This window comes from Brachyhypopomus gauderio, chromosome 6 (assembly GCF_052324685.1).
Source record: "Brachyhypopomus gauderio isolate BG-103 chromosome 6, BGAUD_0.2, whole genome shotgun sequence".
NCBI classification, from domain to species: domain Eukaryota; kingdom Metazoa; phylum Chordata; class Actinopteri; order Gymnotiformes; family Hypopomidae; genus Brachyhypopomus; species Brachyhypopomus gauderio.
The window spans coordinates 14,758,175-14,780,686 of record NC_135216.1 but is presented as its reverse complement, the minus strand read 5'-3'; the positions used below and the strand labels follow the sequence as shown (position 1 = coordinate 14,780,686).

Genomic DNA, 22,512 nt, shown 5'->3' with positions numbered 1-22,512 from the left:
TCAAGAAGTAAGGCTTGGCAATAAATAACACACATGATAATGTAATTTTATTAAAAACTAGAAGACAAAATGTCCATTCTAAATTCATAAGAGATTTTTCACCCGTACCAAAAATAAGCTTTTTTTTGGAGATAGATGTTACAGCAATAAACAGTGGCAATAACTCTTGAATGTTCTTTCAAGCTTTACTGCTTAAGTACATTTTTTTCTTTCTAATTATGCCTGTTTTGTTGCATTAGCTCTAAGCTCCTGCCCACGTCATATGGCACGAAGTTGACATGTAGTTTGATGGTATTGGGATCTGTACTGTGAGCACCATACAGGTCTAACACCCCTATGGTTCCCTCGTGACTAGGGGAGTGCAATTACTTGGACTATTGACAGCTCACGTGTTCCTTGGCCACACGTGCGTTCGTCATTAGCCCACGCTAATGGAGCGCTAACAAGAGGTCTGGACCTGGTTCCTGACATGCCACCTGCATCTTCACTCTGCTGGGGTTGTTCCTCAACATCTGGACCAAAGTCTTTGTGTGTCAGGTTCTTGAGTAGGCAGGATAAGGGTACACTGGCAAGTAGCTATAGCGATAAATCTAGAAAGCCACAGAAGAATACAGAAGTGGATGACCAATGAATACATTAACAGCAAACAGCCGTACAGATCAAGAAGACCACCCAAGAGCTGAAACAGGAGCTTTCCTAAGATAAAATCTGAATAGAACTGTGCTTAGCATGCAAAAAAACTAAACAAAACCCCAAAAAAACAGAGAATAAAAACTGACTGCCTTACAGTCCTGGCACAAACACACACACACACACACACACACACACACACACACACACACACACACACACACACACACACACACACTTTCAACCCAGCAGTAAACCCTTTTATTTTAGATTATGGTAATTTGTCCAATTCCTTATGGTGTATTTGGTTCATTGAAATTCTGAAGACATCCAATACAGATGTAAATATTTATATAGACGAACATTTTCAGACTAATTACTAATGAACTACAGTATTCTTGCCAAAATATATGATAGTTGATTTTGATGTTGACATTTATAGCATAGTTATAGACAGGGCCGGAGTGGGACACATTTTCAGCCCGGGAGTTTCATGTCCAAATCCGGCCCAAAATTATTTTTCCCTCCCAATCGGCCCAAACTAGAGATTGACATGAGCCGGCCCATCGGGAATCCTCCCGAATCTCCCGATTAGCCACTCCGGCTCTGGTTATAGACTATGAGTTTTAAAACATGTTTTAATATAACCCACAGAAACAGTAGGCATGATGATAGTCAGATCAGATTGATACTGGACAAGCAAGGCAGAGTTATGAAAACAGTGCAACAGGAGCTGTGGCACTTAGAAGAACCCAGAGAAGATTCCAAACTGCTCCTATACCAGCAGGGAACACAACAACGTTGATGAGAGGCGAAAGGCCAGGAACAGGATCATAGCACACACAACTTCATTATGAATAATTCATATTGTAGGAGCCAAAATGGTTATTAATGTGTATATGTTTTTATTTTTTCATATGTTCTTCTTTTTTGTTTGAGTGTGCTCCACCTATTGGTTGCAGTGGATGGGCCACGTCGATAAGAACAGGTATTGCTACCTGGAGGGCGTGGCCAAAGCAGGAAGACACGGTTTTTGACCTCACATCCTGAAGGCCAAGCTGCCACAGACAATGCACCTCTCCCTTCTTTTGTTTCAGTTGTAATCTTTGGTTTATCTTTTTAATCCTTAGTTTCAGTTATGTTTGGAGTTTCTAAAACATTATGTTTATTATTTACAATAAATAATTTCTCAAGTTGGACAACAACTTTCTGTAGACCTTGGATCTTTTTTGGATGTGAAGAGTCAGACATTTTTGCTTAGCCACCATAGTGGTTATCAACAGGACAGGAAATAACCACTACACATATTATATATGAATATATAATTAATTTGTTATGAATATTACTTTTGCAATGGGTGCAGGCTGTTGGTCAACAGGTCAACAGTAGACCATCATGTCTGATTGGTGGAGTGCTCTGCGTGGTAGCTGTAAGGGGTGTGACACTTCTAGCTCAGTTTGTCTCTACTTAAGACGATGTTCTGTAACGTGTATTTTGTATAGTGACATAGAGCAGTTACAATAAAATACATATGCTGAAAATATCCACGCATCTGCTGACTGACGACGTGCGTTGTCGTGTGTCGGTTCATATGTTGTTGTTTATGCTAGCCCTTCTGTCTCGGCTCTACCCCTGTCTCTTGCCGCAAGCTAACCTACAATCCCAGACAATACAGTTTACGATAGAAAACAGGAATTCATGTGTTTTTGGTTAATGGTTCTCTGTTGTTTGAATTGTTCATAACATAAACGCATTACGAGCTATGCCTGATAAAAGTTTTACCACAATCAAAGGAACCTGACATATCTTGGAAAGGGCACATTCACAACAAATTTTTTAACAATAAACATTAAGAAAGAATTGGAGCTTCACTCCAGTAGGATATCTGTGGAGCTGCTGTGTATGTCAGAACACTGTGAGGATGGGAGTCGTTACATGGGGATGATTTGCTTAAGGTTGACCTTCTGAACCATGCTTGACAACTGCCTGAAACTGTCATATCACTGTTATCGCCATGACATCATCTTTCATCATTCATCTTCTTTGCAGATGACAGGCAGAATGGTGCCAAGCACCTGGAGCTTTAAGAGCACTCGGACTGATTTTCAACTGAACTTTGTTGTTTGTTTTTCCTCTTGCATTCATTCTTGCCTCCCGGTGTGTGTTATGGGTGATAAAACAGAAAAATACTCAAGGAAAAGACATCAAAGAACTGGGTTTTATGGGTTTAAATGTATTGATTTGTGTTTGGGGGTACAGAATTTCATGTTTTTTTGAAAAGATGTTTTTAAATGTATCATTTTTATTTATTTTGTTGATACTAGTGCTGCATTTTTTGCAGGCTATTTGACTTCAATAAATACAAGAACAAGAATTTGTTCTGATTCATTTGGTATTTTTAGAATACATCTAATGAGTGAGAATCTCACATTATAAAAAATGTGCACCCTCTTCCAGGAAAAACAGAGTTGTCCATGTCAGTGCATCACTGTATCACATAGTGTATCGCATCACATAGCTGTATAGTTTTAAATAATAGATTGATATACATTGAAAATCTGCTAATGTTCAATGATTTAATCCCCCCCCTGTATGCATGACAGTGGTTTGGTCCAGTAAATCAATGGTGGTTTGGTCCATCAACCAACCCCACATATTAACCCTTGGTACAAAGAATCTTTTCAATGGTTACCGTAAAACAAAGCACTTATATTTTTACCGCTCAGTAGAATAAAATGTTGCTGTGACAGTTATTATTATTATAATCTAATTATTCTAAACATTTTAAAATGTTGTGACAATCCTTAAATCACCTATTTGTGATTCAATATATGTAGTAATAAGGGTTTTCTTTGTTTTTGCTGGAAACGTGGGTGTCCACCTCAGGGACTGCTCTTGAGAAATTTCTCTCCCACCCCAGTGGGAGTTTAAATGACATATGAAAACAGTGAAATGACATATCTGCCTTTGCATCAGGCTAGAGGCATAACTCTTAGAAATGACTTGTACTGTTAAAACCTAAATTAAAACCCAGGGGTACTGTTATCTTACATCAATAGTTTTTGTACTTGTATTTCATTATTAGTCCATTAGTTTTGTTTCCAATATTGGTGTGTATCTCTCTGCACACAATAGAGCAAGTCCCTATTAAAATAGCACGTGTAAAATGTGGTACACATCCCACGTATCGAAATTGAGTCTACTAAAATGGATCACTAACTCAAGGTTAGAACTAGGCAGACTCTTTCCTGATCTCTGTTATTTCCTACATCTCCGGAAAATAGCACCCCGCACTATTATGAAAGCAGTTATTTGATGCAACTGTAGAGGTGGAAGAGTAAAGGGGAAAGAGAGGAAGGAGAGAGCACAGCTTATTGTTTCAAATGTATCAACCTGTTCCACTACTGAAGCCACCTTATAGCTGTTTCTGTCTTTGCTATTGGAAGAGAGGGCTTTTCCTTCTGATGCCCTTGTGATTTTCTCTCTGTTATCTCTCCACCCAGCTGAGCTCATGTCAGGTCTTTTCTTTTTCCCCTTAACTATTTCTTGCTTTATTTATTCCATGGGTGAATGGAGTGTCCCCTGATGCGGAGACTGTGATCACAGGGGTGGAGCAGGCCACCGGGAGAAGGAAGAAAGCTGTTTTTGTAATCAGAGATCTGAGCTCGAACCAGTAGACCAAAGGTCCCCAACTGAGGCGAGCTATCTTTGTCTTAAACCAGCCTTGCTGGTAGGCAACTCCACTGGCTAGGGCTTAAATCTCAGTTTTAGTATCATCGCCTTGCTTCTTGGGACTTGATTAGATGATTAGGATCTTCACTCTGGGCAAAAGCAGGTGTGGAGTTCAGCTTTGAACAAGAAGAGTTGGTCTCAAGAACAAAGTCTGGGTACATGCTCATGCAACTTTAGCAAAATCACTTAAATGAGCTCATTAGCAAAATCACTGAACTTATTGTATAATGCCTGGATTCTGGTGCAATAAACTGTACATGATTGAGAGTAAAACATTTCCTAAATGCACACTATATTTTCCCCTTCTTTCTGTGTGGGTTGTGAATACATAATACAACATGTTTACTACAGCACTGGCCATTCAGAGAGAATTTGTGAGTGAAATTGTCTGACACTGTCATGTGTTTGAACACACATCTCTCTTCTCTCTTCAGGCACCGGCACAGCCGAAAGTGATACCCTTGATCGGTTTCAGCAGTGCTGTTTAGCTAGCCTTGTAAACCCCCCTCTGTGACATAGTGATAGCACATTTCCAAGCTCTATTCCCCAGAGCCCATGATTGGCTAACTCTCAGGGCTTGCAGAATACGTTGATGGGTGTGCGGTGATGTAAACAGTTGCGAGATTGTCCAGATTAGTTAGCTGAGTCTATTGTTTTGCCAATTTCGTCTTCTATGTCACCAAGCTCGAAAACATTAAATTGCAGACAGATCGATTACACAGCGTTTCTCATGTTTTGAATTTCTAAGAAAATGTGGTGCACCGTCTGTTCTGTTAGAGGCAATGTGGAAGTGTTGCTTTTTGGCGTTGATCATTAGCAATCGGGAAATTAGCATGTTTGAATTTTAGTGTTTTTTGTGTGCATATGGAAACAAATACATGTATTCAGTAGCCTTATTTTTGGATTACATTACAAGGCATTTCAAGGGTTATATTGCTTGGCTTATTCTGGTTTGGATGGTAGGGAAAACAAATGATTGTGTAGGCATGACTGGAGAGCTTGGATGAATGCTCCACATGTCTGTTAAATGACTAGTCAGGCACACATTAGAACGTAATGGCAGTGACATTAAATATTCAGCAGTAGTCTGATTAATGCTCTCTCCCTCATCAAAATACCAATCCATGCAGGGAGTTATGGAATGATTAGTTTCAACAATTTTTCCCCTCGCTGTGTCCCTACTTATCTTTTCATTAAGAAAAGCTGCAAAAATGAGGGAAATATTTAGGGTGGATAGGGTCAGCTCCGTGCCAGGTTCCAATTAGTTCCAATTAGACAACTGATTTAGTCAGGGAAGTGCCGTCGGTGCTGCCCTTGGGCACATTCACTGCTCTCAGCAACATGGAGGTTAAAGATTAGCTTTCAGGTTTAGATCTTAACACTTCTACATTACTATCTCATTATCATTTTACAAGGATTATCAGATTGCTTTTGGGAAACATAATCAGTGATGGGTTCAGAGTGTCATATCCACATTTAGCTCTGTTGCTAAACTTTCACTCCTGGTCTTCATTCATGCATGAACAGCAAAGGCTAGTTCTTCTTTAATCTTCATGGATCGGCGTTAGCATCCCTCTCGTTTTAGGAAAGAGATGATTTCCCCAATGAAAGATAAATCTCCTGCTTTATGAAGTATTGCAGAATGTTCAATTGAAAGGCATTAGTCGTTCGAACTGTGAGACTAATTGGTTCTGAAGAAAAATCAGATATTTTTAATTTCCATAGTCAATATTTGACCAGGCCCTTTGAAGTTGTGTTGCCTCAAGGTCTTTGTCATCATCTGTGCAAATTAGAGATTGGTGAAACGAAAGCTCTGTGGGGTACAGGGAGTAAACACCATTGTACAGGTTTATTCGTTAGGGCCCACTCTTTGCCCCTGAAGCCAGGGGTAGGAAATTTCTTTTCAGTTTTTTCCTTAAATGTAATATCTAATTACTCCAAAGAAATAAAATAAGTAAATTTCGATAAAACAGAAATTTTCTGAGTGCATTACATTCTTTATTAGCTGGCTGGAAACCACACGACACCTGCGGCCCCGTGGGTTTTATGACTCCGTAAAGGTCATGTTTGATACGGTCCTCATCATGCTGGTGAGGATTAGATATGAACAGATAATGGTGATAAGCTGAGGTGTGTGCAGGACGAGTTGAAGAAGAACCTGTCCTGATTTAGAGTCATGGTTTAATTAACCTGCTTTTAGCCTTTATCATGCTCGTTGTGATTATGGTTATTAATACTGTTGGCATCATCTTCAATATCACGTTAATCTTCTGCCTACTACTAAATTCTCTCTGTGTATATCAGTGATATCTGAGGAAGGAATCAACATGCTGATCATAATGACTTGGTGTATGCTCCTATAATCAGCAGACTGTTTCCTGTACGTGTAGACATTTATTTTGCTCTTGGGTTTTATGTCCTCACTTCTTCCTGGGTTTAAAAAATATATATATATATTCTGGGCCCATGGCTGAAAGACTGAGCAGCTGTCACTTGGAATTTATTAGTTTATTTTACAACTTTTGTAACTTATTTTAAAATAGTTTATTTTAACTCCAACATTTTTTTTATGTACAATTTAAATATACTTTGTTGTGCATCAAAATATATATCTGTATTTTGTCTTTCTTGTATGGTTTTTAGGGGCAGGACGAATTCCCTTGCATGTCCAAACGAAGTTGATGAAGTTTATAATTGTTTTAAGTAATTAAAAGTGATAGTAGCACATTACGTAGTCAGTTTTGCTATCTAACATTGTTATACATATATACTATATTTGTTAAACATTAAACTTACTTCATTATCTTCTCAAAGGTATCTCAAACCAGATTTTATTCCATAAACTTTTTTATTGGCCCCAGAACATTGGGATGGCTTTATCCTGGATCCAGCACTATGGTTTTTCCAGTGCATGCAGCCGCCAGCTCAGCGAACTGTAATGAATGACACGTCAACAGGGTTTTACGGGGCTTTAAGGGGCCTGGCCTTGGCCCCGTCCTGGCTTGGACCATAATACCACACCTGTGCTTCACTCTTCTCCTCAAGTGGACATCCAATAATCGTTTTCTCAGGCTTAGTGTTCTGGGGCTCTTTCATGACTAAAGTACTCCATATTTACATGGTTACCATGAGCCCTTGTGGAGAACAGTCATGTTTACAAGGTTACCATAGACACTAGCATAGCCTTGTCCACACTTGAAGAATTGAAGGCAGTTCAAACCTGAGGCAGATCTAGAGGGATAAGTGAGGGAGGATTTACTGGCTGTTGTAGGCTGTAAACATATCTGTTAAAATGTCACAATATGATACATCCTCTGCACATCTGCTTGGTGAATTGTACTGGGCGGAGCTGTCAGATATGTTATCTGTCTTTCCATATTTACCATCTACACATGTTCTTTCGTGTTGCATTGTGGTCCAGGAGGAGTGGTATTTCATTTCATTGTATACCTGTATATAGCTGAAATGACAATAAAAAGGTTCTTGACCTGAGGTGGTAAAGTCGGCAAAAATAGGAGAATAGGAGAACAGTGTTAAGATTGTACCATCGATTGCCATTAATGTAAGCTTCACAAACCTAGGCCATCCTGAAGATTCTTAAGGTAAAAAAAATCTCAAAACAAACAAAAAAAAGTGAACAAACCTGAGTGGTAACTGGCTACCCAGTAATCTGAGTGGTAACTGGCTATCCAGTAATCTGAGTGGTAACTGGCTATCCAGTAATCTGAGTGGTAAATGGCTATCCAGTAATCTGAGGGGTATCTGGCTACCCAGTAATCTGAGTGGTAACTGGCTATCCAGTAATCTGAGTGGTAACTGGCTATCCAGTAATCTGAGTGGTAACTGGCTACCCAGTAATCTGAGTGGTAAATGGCTATCTAGTAATCTGAGTGGTAAATGGCTATCCAGTAATCTGAGGGGTATCTGGCTACCCAGTAATCTGAGTGGTAACTGGCTATCCAGTAATCTGAGTGGTAACTGGCTATCCAATAATCTGAGTGGTAAATGGCTATCCAGTAATCTGAGGGGTATCTGGCTACCCAGTAATCTGAGTGGTAACTGGCTATCCAGTAATCTGAGTGGTAACTGGCTATCCAGTAATCTGAGTGGTAACTGGCTACCCAGTAATCTGAGTGGTAAATGGCTATCTAGTAATCTGAGTGGTAAATGGCTATCCAGTAATCTGAGGGGTATCTGGCTACCCAGTAATCTGAGTGGTAACTGGCTATCCAGTAATCTGAGTGGTAACTGGCTATCCAGTAATCTGAGTGGTAACTGGCTCTCCAAGGATCTGAGTGGCAATCACCTTTTGCATAAACAAAGGTCTGCTGGCCTTTGCTCATCCATTGTGAAGATTATTTACTGAGGATATGTGTTTGTGTAAACATTGTGGAGGACAGAGCCGTGTTTCTCTCTCTTCCCTCAGCTCGCAGGGAGTTTAAGGCTTTATTCCTCCTGCACATGCTATTCCAGCCGGCGGCTCCTCGGTCAGGACTGTGTGGCAGGATTGCCTCTGATTCGATTCGAGATTGTGTCACTCAAGTGTTGGGCTGAGTGGCCTGGTCCACATATGATCAGAGGCACCACTGAATTCTGCCAGCAGACTTTAAATAGGGTTTTTGTTTTTTGCTCAGTGGGGATTTAAAGTGATTGTACATTTGCTACAAATGTAGCGTAATGATGTAGCCAGTATGTTGTTTGATGTCCATAGGTTCTTTTTTTACTTTCGAGCGGGAGATCTGAGGCTAATGTTGATTACGACTTGAAACTATCTGCAAATATCATACACATGCCATTTATTGTTTGGATAAGTAATACCATTTTGTATGTAAACGATTTCATAAAGTACCAGAATAAACCCACATAAAACTGTTAAATACAAATCAAGCTGGAACTACATTATCATCCAAATGACTTCAAACGTACCACACGGTTCTGCCTTCAGACACAGGCTGCTGTACTGTGGGAGTCTGAAATTTACATGGAGTGCTATGAATCTCTATCCTCTATGAAAGTGATTCTGGCTTCATTGTGAGTCTTCTTTATACAACAATGCAAAGTGTCATACATGTTATTGTCACTTAAATGTTTCACAGATAAACAAGATTTTACATATTTGTTTGTCTTTGTTTTCAAAATGCATAATACAATTTTGAATTCATACATGCCTCTATTGATAAAGAGGTGTATACATAATTTGTCTATCTAAGCTGGGTAGACTTGTGTCTGTTGCCACCACGCCTGACTAATAAAACCCCGAGCTCCTCAGGCAGAGCAGTGCAGACGCAGCTTACTCGGTGAACAGAAGGTTTCTTATAAATAGCAGAATTTGTTTGAGTGCAAGGGTGGCACTGGCCTCAGCAGCAGATTACAAAATGGGGGAAATGCAAGCGTTTTTCCCCCACTGTGAGAGGCTAGGGTGCTGATAGAATGTGTGTTTTTGATAAGGGAGTGTTCTTCTGTGAGTGGTGTGTCTGGCTGAGCAGATAGGGAGGGAACAGAAGGCATTCACTCTGGGTTACTGAGCTGAACTATTAGGAGCTGGGCACTGCCACCGCCAGTGGAAGTTTGCTACGCACATTGGCAAGAATGGCTACGGATGCAGTGTGTTCTTCACCGGATGGATTTGAAAACTTTCCACTCAGACATGATGCTTCTGCTTGTTCCACTCCATTCCATAGGTCTGAGGAATGTCTGCATGCAGGTTACTGAGGTGTATTTATATATTTATATATATATATATATATATATATATATATATATATATATATATATATATATATATATATATATATATATATAACACAAAGGAACAGAAAGGAAGAGAAACACACAAAGGTACACAAAGGAAGAGAAACACACCCTAAAGTACAAGTCTACATGGACAGCACAGTATCCTCATTTCCCACTTTGGAATTAAAAGAATGGCTTGCTGAATATTTGATATATGATGTGATGTATATTATTATTTCCTTGTAATTTGTGAGATATTCCACATTCCTGCATTTATCCTTTGGGTGACTTATCAAGGATTCTCCTCATTAATGGTGTGCTGGTGTGAGTCCAAACCCCTTCTTCATCTCCATAATTCCTCTAAGAGGCGAGTATCTCAACAGGAAATGATAAATGTGCTCAGTAAGTGAATTTCTCAAGTGAAGAGGGAGGGGCTTGAGTCATGCTTTAGCGTGTCATCTAGGTACGGCATTCCTGTTTGTCCTAAATACTGTGGATTATATCTGTACATGTGTGGTGATATGCAAAAATGAAATCAGTCTATGAACATTATTCTCCAGTTTTGTCAATGTCTTTGTCTCCTTTATTCAGATCTGTCAGGCTTAGCCTATGAGTCAGTTAAACGTTTGCTTGTTCAGCAGAAGTGTGATTTTTGAATTCTCCATCACATACATAAGATGACTGACAATTCTACCCAAACAGACAGTTGGGGCTAATGACAGACAACCAGATATCAGCCAGTTTTCATGTTGATCTTTTGTTATCCTTGAGAATGTACCCACCCTCCTTATACACATCCAATACAAGATGCACTTTACCAGATAAAAAATAGATTTATGTCCATGAAAGAGCTCTTTTGGGACATCCATGAAATCATGATTTAGTGATTTGGCTAGATGCCACACTGGATGGATGGGTTTGCAGTGTTCATATTTTAAACAGTGTCTCACACAACAGTGTGTCATGAGACATTAAAGGGGCGTTAGATGTATGTTAGAGCCAAGGGCACCGAACATGCTACCCTGAGTCCCAGAGTGAGCTGAACCTTATCAGCTGTGGCCTATCGCTCCTCTCTGACCCGCTTGGCAGATTACAACCATCCCCTGCCTGGAGAGATGAGGGAGGAGAGTTGGGGATGGATGTTCAGAGGGAGGCTTATTCTCTGTGTTATTGAGAATTCACTATATCTGTCACTCTTTTCCTCCTTTGCGTGTTACTCCTTCCTCGCCCTGTGTGCTAAGATGATAATCTAGTTCACCACTCCGCCGTTTGCACCTTCTTCCACATTTTTTTCCATGCGGTTGGATGCTGGCCATACGGGAAGCATGCTGTGCTGTTGATAATGCATTGCATCACATTGTGAAATTAAATAGTCAAACTAGTAGTCACAGTTTCCCTTTGATAATGGCATGCAAATTACCTGCAGTCAACCAGTTAAGTGTTAACAAAGCATTATGTCCTACCAAAAAAGATTAGGTCTATCAGATGCATGCAGTTTTGTGAGAGGAAGCCTGTTTCACATCATCAGATAGACACACACATACATGCATATACATGCAGCAGAAAGCTGGGGGTGATGTGCCCAACTAAATGACATGTCAGATGTAAAGTGTGAGTGTTTCTGAATGTTGCATGAGAATAGTTGTGATGATTTTGCATGCAGCTTGCACAGTGCTAATTGGTGGGCAAACTTCCCTTATTTGCAAACTATATTAACATCAATTAACGAAGCAAAATTTGGACATCAAATCTACTGCAGTATAGTAAGTAGTGACTATGAGGCTAGTGGCTGTGATTTTAGTTTTAAAAATATGATAGTGTTCAGTGGTTTTTGTGATGTGTCATTTCCTAGATGTATTCATATGTAAATGTATGTGGCATGAGACTCAGTAATCAATGGAAAACATTCAATAATATAAACATTCAAATAATAAATCAATTGAATATTTCAGTCAATTGAATTTTTCCTTTTATTAAACTCCAAGTTTGAGAATCAGGTCTGTTACTGCAGATGTGGGTGTGCTCACAAAATAATGGGCAGCCATATAAAGGCTGTTGTGGTATGTCATAGTTGCAGATGAGGACTCTTTAATCCATTAGTGTGTTATGACAGTCAAGGTCTTGTGAACTCCCATCTTCAATTAGGGCAACACTCTGGGGTTTCATAAAATCAATTAATGTCCATTTCCTCTGAGTTATGACCACACCCCTGCTGAACTGCACAAATGCATCTGATATTTGCATCTTAAGCATATTTAAATGTACTGGTTCCCTGATTGAGGTCTCTAAAGAACTAAATGTGCCCAGAAGCTTTTTAATGGCCTTAGTGAAGTCATCTGTCACAGACCTCATCAGAATGGTATTTATAAATGGTTCTAGGCCAATCAAAGAAACTACAGAACTGCACCGTATGAATATCTGTGTCATATTTTAACTTATTGTAGAATAACTATTATAAAATTTGTATATTGTAGTGTTTATTTACACGTTAACATGTTACATAGTAACATTAACATACATATTTGTAACACATTTGACACATTTATAACACATTTGACAACACACTGGTATATGACCTAGAGAAACATGAGCTGTGATGTGTGTTCTGTATGGTATTTTATGTTTGTTATTCTGGCAATTACAGGCTTAACAAAATAAGAAGGGGTGATGATGCCAGTTGCTATATATATGTTTTTGATACTGAGCACAGATTAATTTTATATTGCCAATTTTCACAGATTAAGGTTTAATAAAACAAACCAAAATTTGTAATTTGCTGAGTGATTCAGTTTATTATATTTCTGTAGTTCATGTTTTTTAAATATGTGTCGTTCCCTCAGCATTAGATGGATTTCTAGAACAGGTGTATTTCTCTTGCTGGGGTCTGTGCTCTCTAGTGCTGTGAGATGTTTGGACGTTTGCCCTTGGTCTCCACCTCACTGAGGTAGTGTAGTGTGTGTGTGTAGTGTCTACACACGCTTGTTCCAACCGTGCACAACAGCAGCTGATCTCACTAATGAGCTCCCTACCTTAACAACAAAGTAAAGCTAATTAGTGAAATTAAGTGGTATGGTGTATGGCTGGAACAAACGCCTGTGGACATGGCAGACCCTAGAGGAGCAAGATGTGTCCTTAACCAGCACATATCATCCTGCCTCCTGTTGTTGCTACTTAGTGGCCTTTTCACAGCTACATATGTCAGTCTGTGCTTTTAATAAATAATAAAATACATACAATATAATACACACAGTGAAATAGTAGAAACTTATAGAAGTAAATACATTATATATATATATATATATATATATATATATATATATATATATATATATATATATATATCGTGAATTATCAACACTGACAAAGCTGATCTACAGCAGGGATTCTAAACACGAATGTGGAACTAAAGAAATTGGGTAGAAACGGTAGACTATATAATAAATGTACCAATCTAGAAAAAAGTAACCATAAGCACAGAATGATTCCAGGGCAAACACAAAACAATAACAACAACAACAGGGAAAGTATCGCCCCTTCATTTCCGGGCGTTAATGCAGTAATTGGTACTATATGTCCCTAGAGAAAAGCCTCTATAAAACAACAATGCAAAACAAAGTAGCTTCTTCTGTAAGAATTCCCCTTTGTGAAATTCTTTCATTCAGCGTGAAAATGACTGTGTTTTAAATCTCTTTTAAAGACATGCATGATAAGCAGCGTATAAATACACTTTTATTATACACTCTACCACTTGAATTGCATTATCTTGGAGGGCTGAGAGATTTTTATTGGAAAAATTCAAGTGGTATCACTGAATGTTGCAATCTGATGTACTGCTACTAAAGAGGAAATTACTTTTAAAAGATGAGTTTCCACTCATTCAGTGTGCAGAGCAATTTTGGCCACTCCAGAGCTGGCTAAGACTCTGTCTCTTGCAATCAGTCTGAAACAGATGGCACACGAGCAGCTTTCTGAATAGACCCCTTGGATTCTCTCTGCTTTCGATCAAACCTTAAATGGTTGAGGCAGGCACATAGTATCCACCTTCAACTGCCCACACCACCAAACACTGCCCACACCACCAAACACTGCCCTTTATGTCTGCTTCTCAACAGACATCCAACTCAGTCTGCACATTTTGCTTCCACAAGCGTTATACCTTAAAAAGAAAAACTGAAGGAGAGAAGGATTCTTTATTTTATCATACCATGAAATTGGTATAACCATCTACATTTGGTAAATTATTAGATAAAAAAGAAGAATGAGAATTAGGATTAAAGTGGTAGTAGAAGCAACAGTATTTATTTTCCATGTTTTGCAAGCTGAAGATCAAAATTTTTCCCCACACTTATAACCTTGGAAACTTTCTCCCAGATAGGGAGTCTCATTCCTAACAGAAAAAAACATTAAAGTTGTCTTCCACGGTATCTATAATCTATGATAGCTATCTATGATAGTTATTCAAGTCAATCTATCCACAAATCACTGTGAACATCTCGGATGTCATCTTTGGGAAACATGATGTTGACATGCAGGTTCCTTGTTTGGGCAACAGGTCCCATGATACTCAGAATAAATCTCAACGTTTCTCTTTGTGCAGATCTTTGCTTTGCTTCTTCCTCATTTGCCGTGGACGCAGCCCTTAGAAAGCAAGTAGTATCTGATTTGACAAAGACTTTAGATGAAATGCTTGATGAAGTGATAGTGAGTCATTGGTCTCACAGGGATTCTGCCTGTCCTTCCCTGTTTCAACACTTTATTCTAAAAGACCTCTGATTGGTCAGACTATTCGAGTAATCCAGTCCATTGGAGTCACTTTTTAAGCAGACTGTGGTCTGCTTGGATGCTTCCGGGCCAAATGTACACAGTGTCTATCTGATTTAGGATCTGTTGCCTCTACAACTAGTGAGAGTGAGAGGAAACTCCCCACAGACATGGAGAAGGACAGAATGAAGAGATTTGTTTTTGTATTTGAACAGGAGCAGACCGCCTAGATTTAGTACTCTTGTGTGCTATCAACACTTAATGCTACTCTGGGCATCCGGTGTGAAGCTCAACTAATATATGACACTAAGCACCATTTACAAGCCTAAGAAGGCTCGATTTTTTTAATGAGCATTCTATCTTGGCCAACTTCTAAGTACTTAAGTAAATTTTGGTTCTTTTAGAAGCAACTCAATGTCTTCTAGCATGCCAACCTTTGGCTCATAGCGTGTCTGATATAGAATGTCTTAAAATAGACCAAGATGTGGGTTGGAATGGAGGGTGGCTGTTGGCAGAGGGAAGAATGAAGCAATGTGGGAAACAGGAAGGAGCTGTGTCACAGGTTGCTGGTGGTGGGTGTTAACAGAAGTACGCAACATGGCCAAAGGGAGCAGAATATTTCTATTGGCAGATATAAAAGAGCATCTTAGGTGTGCCATGGTACCAGACTGCTTGAACATGAGCAGCTGCTTGTCTGACACACACACGCACACACACACACACACACACACACACACACACACACACACACACACACACACACACACACACACACACACTGTAGTGCTGCGGAAAGTATCGTGACAGCTGAAACAAGAGTGTATGTGTCATTATGTGATGTCTCTTTTGATAAGCAGGGCTGTAATGTTTGATGAGCATGAGACAATTCTTATACAATCAAACTCTATGTACATTTTCTCTGTGTGTTATATGTTGTATGTTTGTTTGTCTCATTTTGGTTAGTGAACCCTTTTTCAGGAAGAGAATTTATGAGGGTTTAAAGAAATTTTAAAAAGAGATTTGTTTTCAGCCATTTATTAAAAGTTCCTTGAAACTTATGACAAGTTTAAAGGTTAATAATATTAAAAAGAAGTCTGTGCAATGTCCTGAGGGGATTATGCATAGGCGTTTATAAATATTTCAGCTAGTGTGTGAGTGTATTAGCATAACCCAAAGCAGTCTTGTCCACATGGCCCTATTGTAGCCAGAATGTACACTTTCTGAATGATGAAACGCTTAATGTCTTCTATGTCAGTTTTCTAAGCAGCAACCCAATTATTTTACGGTGCCTTTGCCAACCACTTGACAGATCTTGTTCAGGGACAAACATTCAGATAGAAGTGTAGCTTTTTGACAGGGTGTCTGCATACACACACTGAAGCATGATGACACGGTGGATAACACTGCTATGCACAGCATTTCAAAGCCAGTAGGAACTATAACATCTTGAACTTTAATCTGCAATTATTCAGAATCTGGGATTATTCTGTTCTATTTTTTTATTTGGTCTTGTGTTATGATTATTCCCAGTGTTTGATTGAAAAACTGTTTTTATTATGTTTTGTTTCTTACATTAAAACAGTGTACCTTTGTTAATGTGCTTCAAAACTGACATACTTTCGTTATTAATCCTAGATAATGATCAGGTTTGGCTGTCTATCCTGAAAATTGCCATAAATATATACCAGATCATTAGTTCTCTTTCATCATAGAGGTCTGTGAAGTGTCTGTCACATTTGATTTTGTTACAGTTCAAAGAAATTTAACATACACCTCAGGCTTCAATAAATCCCATAATTATGATTTGATGTGGTTGGCTTATATCAAACCTCATATTCAGTTTCATGCCAGGTTTTTTAACTTTGCCGAGGTGTCATGAACACAGCGTACCACTAACAATCTTTGTCAAATTATCATTGTGTTCTGTTTTGAAACCTACAGCTTCAGATGTTGAAAACCATATTTTTGGCATGTTGCCCACAGATACCTGTTTTTAATTTTTGGCTTTAAGAGGCTTTCGTGGACAAGTCTCGTTCAACCTGGCTGTGCAATCTTTGAACTGATCGTGCTGTTTGAATGAGTCTTAATACAAGGGAACCCAGACAGTTCATCTGAACAACAGACATTTTTGACATGGACTCTGGAATATACCGAAGTGTTATCATACTATAGATCAAACATGTCTGGTCTGTAGCTAGTGATTATAATTGGATTCAATTCTAGTTCTAATCTTCTGAGGCAGAAAAGAGATAACAAACTTTTACATACACGAATCATTCATTTGAACATAACACTAATACATTTAACACCAACACCAAAACACTTATTTAAGCAACTTGAAAAGAATGTAAAATATAGTCAGATGTCAGGAGGTGAAGACTAAAATTATTTTTTGTGATAAATAAGGGTGCTAAAATTGTCTAAATCATCTTTGTGTTCTCTCTACAGATTAACAGGTTTCCAAATCCCACCTCCAGTCATGAGCACAGGGTCCGTTTTCTCCCTGAGACTCACCAGTGACTTTGCCGTGAGTGCCCATGGCTTCAAAATCTATTATGAAGGTAAGAATCTTCTGTTTGGTGCTCCTGGGCCATTGCAACAGTCTTGACATCACCTGATACTTGATCAGACCTACATCAGGCACATTAATTGAGAACTGGACTACTGACAACCAGCAAGTCAGAGGCCACTGCAACGCTGTAATATTGATGGCTGTTGAACCTTGATGAAGAGCTGCACTTCAACTACTACCCTCATCACTCCACATCATGCTACTCAAATTACAGTCAGACTGTTAACAGCCTGTTAATGAAGAACAAGAATGTCCCTTTAATCAGACACACACACATCTTCAGTCAAGAAAACAACTTCACAAATACATCTCATTATGTTCATGCACAACTTATGGGTAATGGACTTTTATTGTTTTTTTTTGAGGGCGTGTCTTCTAAGACAACTGGGCTCAGATAAAATCACATCAAAGTTGATCACTTTTGATTAAAATTACTTTTGAGTGAAAATGTTAGAAACATATTCCATTACATCAGTGCAGAGACAATCACATGAATACTAATACGTATGTTAATATTATTAAATACATATTTACATATTGTCATTCACACAATCATACATTCATCATACACCCTGCACACCATACAATGCAAACCATGTAGTACAGACAATATATATAAACATAAACATGTCTATCTAATATACATAAACATGCTAATCTAATATACAAAAACATGCTAATATAATATACATTAACATGCTAATCTAATATACATAAACATGCCTATTTAATATACATAAACATGCTAATATTATATACGTTAACCCCGAGCAGACACAATGAGTCGGGTGTCGGGGACCCTCATGTAGCTTCATGGGCATTTATCTTTTCTCTGAAAATGATCATTTTTTAACCCAAGATGTCCATTGCTTTTGATGTTATTGCCTCTAACATTTCTTATATGTCATCTAACAATGACTTTAACAGTTCCTCCTTTGCTGCAGTCTCCTGTAGGAAGCATAGTTATCTCCAGACGTTCCACGTTGCTTATTCAAACACCTCAGTTTCACTCTTCGTTGTGTGCATTGTAACTCAGCTCTTGCGTTGTACCTCACAGACAGAGCATGCAGTTTCTAAACTGTAGTGCTTGCTGTGTCTGTACAGCTGTTAGTGTTTTTCTGTCTGTAGTACAAAAAAAAAGACCATCACCTGCCTGCAACATTCATCATTCTGACCATGCAGCCCTCTCTCCCGCCTGTTCCAATTTTCTCGGTCTGCTTAGCAGAGCCGCAGTCCTGTCCCCACCCGAGCAGCCTGGCCCCACCGGGCCTAGCCCCGCTCTAGTGCCGGGCATGAGGAGAGGGACACCAGACAACACCAACCTCCCTATTACAGGATGAACACGTCTGCTAGTGTCAGCGTAGCCTCCATTTCCAAACAGGATGCTTGCGTCTACTATACCGTCAGCCATGAAATTGGCCCTGTTTGAACATCCAATCACTCAGCCTGCAAGCAAATGAAGGCAAATGACACACCAGAAACACATATGCAGTATCCATTTTGTCTGGACTGTTTCTAACCACAGAGCTAGATAGACTAGAGCAAAATATTGCTGTGAGAAATATAATTTACATCTACCACACACAATGTGTTTTTTGTTCTGTTCTACGTTGCCTATTTTTCATAAAGGTCTAATTGCGGAAGTATATCTTGGGTGGAGCTGCATTTACAGATGTGATGGGGATGACTGGCACCATGGCACTCTGCTTCTTCGGATCCGTTTGAGCTATTTGTGTGCTGTGGAATATCATTACACAGCTGAAAGGAAACTCCAAGGTCCACATAGTGGACAGTGATTCATTTTGTTGTTTTGGTGTGCCATTCTGAAAGAGTGGGTAACCAGGTTAATGAGGTTAAAGAGAAGAATGTTAGTTCTATTTAATGTCTTTTTCTATTTACAATCCTGCGGATTACACAGGAATCACAGGCACATTTATACAAAGCTTCTCCAATTCAGAGGACCAAAAGTAACTGGACAGTTGGCGGTTGAGTTGCTTCTTGGCCAGCAGGATGTTGTTGCGTAATTAGCTCATGCGCCAGAAAGCCAACAAGAGGCCTAGGGTTCTTTATATGGCTTCTGCATCTGTTGTCTCTCAACCAGAGGACCAAAATGTTGCAGTGGTGGGAAAGCAGGCCATCTTCAACATGAAAAACTACCAGTGTCAGCCAAAACACAAGGCATCAACAGTTTAGTATGACATTTTTGATGGATCAGTGGTTTAGAACCTGCTGAAGAGCTCAACAACCATAAAGCACCATGAAGCACCATAAACTGCTCAGGATCCAAAGCATAACGCATCACCGTAATCCAAAACATAATGCATCATCGTAATCCAAAACATAACGCATCACTAAGATCCAAAACATAACGCATCATCGTAATCCAAAACATAACTTATCATCGTAATCCAAAACATAACGCATCATCGTAATCCAAAACATAACACATCACTAAGATCCAAAACATAACACATCACTAAGATCCAAAACATAACACATCACCAGGATCCAAAACATAACACATCACCAGGATCCAAAACATAACACATCACTAAGATCCAAAACATAACACATCAACAGGATCCAAAACATAACACATTATTGGGATGTAAAGTATGCCACGTGATCTGTGCAATGTAGTAGTGTGTAGTGACATCACAGACTGTATGTATAATTTATGGGTGTGACGTGCATGTTTGTCTGACATGTACGCCAGGCAAAATGCATCACTTGTGTTTACTCACTAGCAGGAAGCAAGCTGATTTAGGAACTGTAATTCAGAATTCTAAAGCAAATTCTTTTTCTAAATTGAGAGGAAATTTAACCTCTCAGATCCAAATAAGTGGAATGTTCTTGCTTGCCTGACTTGAACTCCACTGAGCAAACTTTTCAGTTTCTGTAAAAAATTAAAGTCAACAATATTCCCAAAACAGAAACAGGAAAAGAAAACGGCTCAGTAACAGAGCTGCAAAATATTTCACAAGGAGAGATACCATTCTAGTGATGTATGTGGGCTCCAGACCTCAGCAAGTTTGGAGTGTTCAGATTATGTATGATGTGGACAAAACATTTGAATAATAATCATACCTCAGTGTTTATGCTAACTAACTTGATAACAATATGAATGACTATGGTTTTACTCGTGATGTATTTAAGGTGATTTTAAATAAAAAATACTTTCCTTTACAAATTATTAAGCACTAAGAAAAAATTTAAGCAGGCAAAATTTAAATAAACAAAAGCATAACTGAAGCGAGTGAGGTGTGGAAGATCTGTGAGGTGTGGAAGATCTGTGAGGTGTGGAAGATTGTTATCTAAACAATCTAAAAAAATACTACTAGCATATATATATATATATATATTATACTAGCATAATATAAAAGTATAAAAACACCAACTATTTCAGATATGCCTAGATTTTAAATACAAGTCTGTGTTCATACAGAGTTGAGCTGAAAGTACAGGAATGTGTCATTGCAGTGACAGCCCTCTTTTCCAACCACAGAATTTATATATGAATACAGTTTAATTACAGGTGTGAATACACTTGTGCACATGTGCTTTAGCGTGACATGACGAACTGCACTGCAGACAAACACCACCTCTCTCCATTATGAAAGAGAGGGGGAAGGAAAATGGTTTCACTTTCAGAGTGTTAGACTATTTATCTGCACACACTTCATCATCTCTCAGTGAAGGAATTGTATGACATGCCTGTTTTTCACTGTATACGCAGCATGTCCGTGACATATGTTGCTGTAAATGACTGTCTCGTACTCCATAAAAATACGACTCATTCCACATGCAGTGTTCATACTGCGGTCTCGATTAGTATTAATTCAGTTTCAGAAAGTAAAAGCCATCCCTAAAACTTTGTTCAAACCACTTCGCTGGCTTGCTTACTTTAAGAGGGAGAGTTATTATCAACAAGTTACAAAATGATGACATTACCTTTTGAACCTAAAGGTACTTGCACAAGAAAACACTGGCTCAAATACTGCACGTGATAGTTCTATTGTTATTTGATAGTGTACATATAACTTATGGTGTCCTATATCCAAAAAGGGGGGAAAGGTTCATCGTGTAACTGTTTTGTTTAAATACCCACACTGTAAGACCCACACTGTCTTAGTCCCACAAAAGGAGAAAATATTTCAGCCACTGATATCATTTGCACGTATATCTGATTCACAGTGTATGATACTTTAAAAAACTTTTTTTAAACTTTTTTTTTCCCTCAAACACGTCTCTGTTCGAATGATTCACAGTGCCCACATCACACAGTACCTAAAAACCACTCTTGCGAGGATTTGGAATACAGAATTTATGGAGGAAGCAGGTGGTATCAAAAAATAGCCCAGCTAACAAAATTACTTCTGGAGTGCATGCTACTGACTCCATGAGCCACTGAGGGCTGTCCTGGAGCAGGGGGAGTAAAGTGAGTTAATTTCAAAAACAGTTCTTTACCAAGGAATCTAGCCTCACACACTGGAGTCAGCATTCTTCTTAACGTTTGTCTATGTGCCCTTGCTGCTGTAAATACATGTGCCTAAAGCCATTGTGCTCACGGGGGACTAGCATAGGTGAAATGTTGTGTACGGAATACACAAGCTTAACAGGAAAACCCCCAAAACCTTCATTAAAGAGGCAAACTGGCATAATTCAAAATACTCAAATAGAAAAAACGTTTGTGTTTTCCCTTGGCTATCCACTATCAAATAGTAGCAGACATCAGTAGTCTACATCATAAGCCTCGACTCGTATAATAGAGCAGAAGTCGCCTCACCATGGTGACTGCATCATTAATAAACAAGGTAAGCCAAGAGTGAGCAGCACCCACAGGATGGTGTGGCCATGTGGGTCGAGGAGTCCAGCTGTGAGCAGTACCATTACACTCAACCTCAGGAACCAGTGTGGGGTTTTGTGGAAGAGCTGATGATAACATCAACCGGCTTGGCCTGGTCTACCTGAGCCTACATAGAGTAGGGATCTGGGATAATCCCTGTCACCTAACCCCCCCCCCTCCCTGAGCTGGTCTGGCCAGGAGTCAGAAATGATTGTTTTTCACTGACAAGAAGTTGTAG

The 22,512-nt window shown here is 39.1% G+C and overlaps 1 protein-coding gene across 3 annotated transcripts in view; it reads left to right on the top strand.

Moving 5' to 3' along the window:
• The window catches only part of csmd3b (CUB and Sushi multiple domains 3b), a 336,693-nt gene that overhangs the window by 59,243 nt on the left and 254,938 nt on the right, over positions 1 to 22,512 (top strand). For all 3 annotated transcript variants that reach the window (XM_077009034.1, XM_077009033.1, XM_077009032.1), the window contains exon 3: positions 17,305 to 17,417. In XM_077009034.1, coding sequence (XP_076865149.1) covers positions 17,305 to 17,417 — 113 coding nt within the window. The remainder of the gene's footprint in view (positions 1 to 17,304; positions 17,418 to 22,512) is intronic.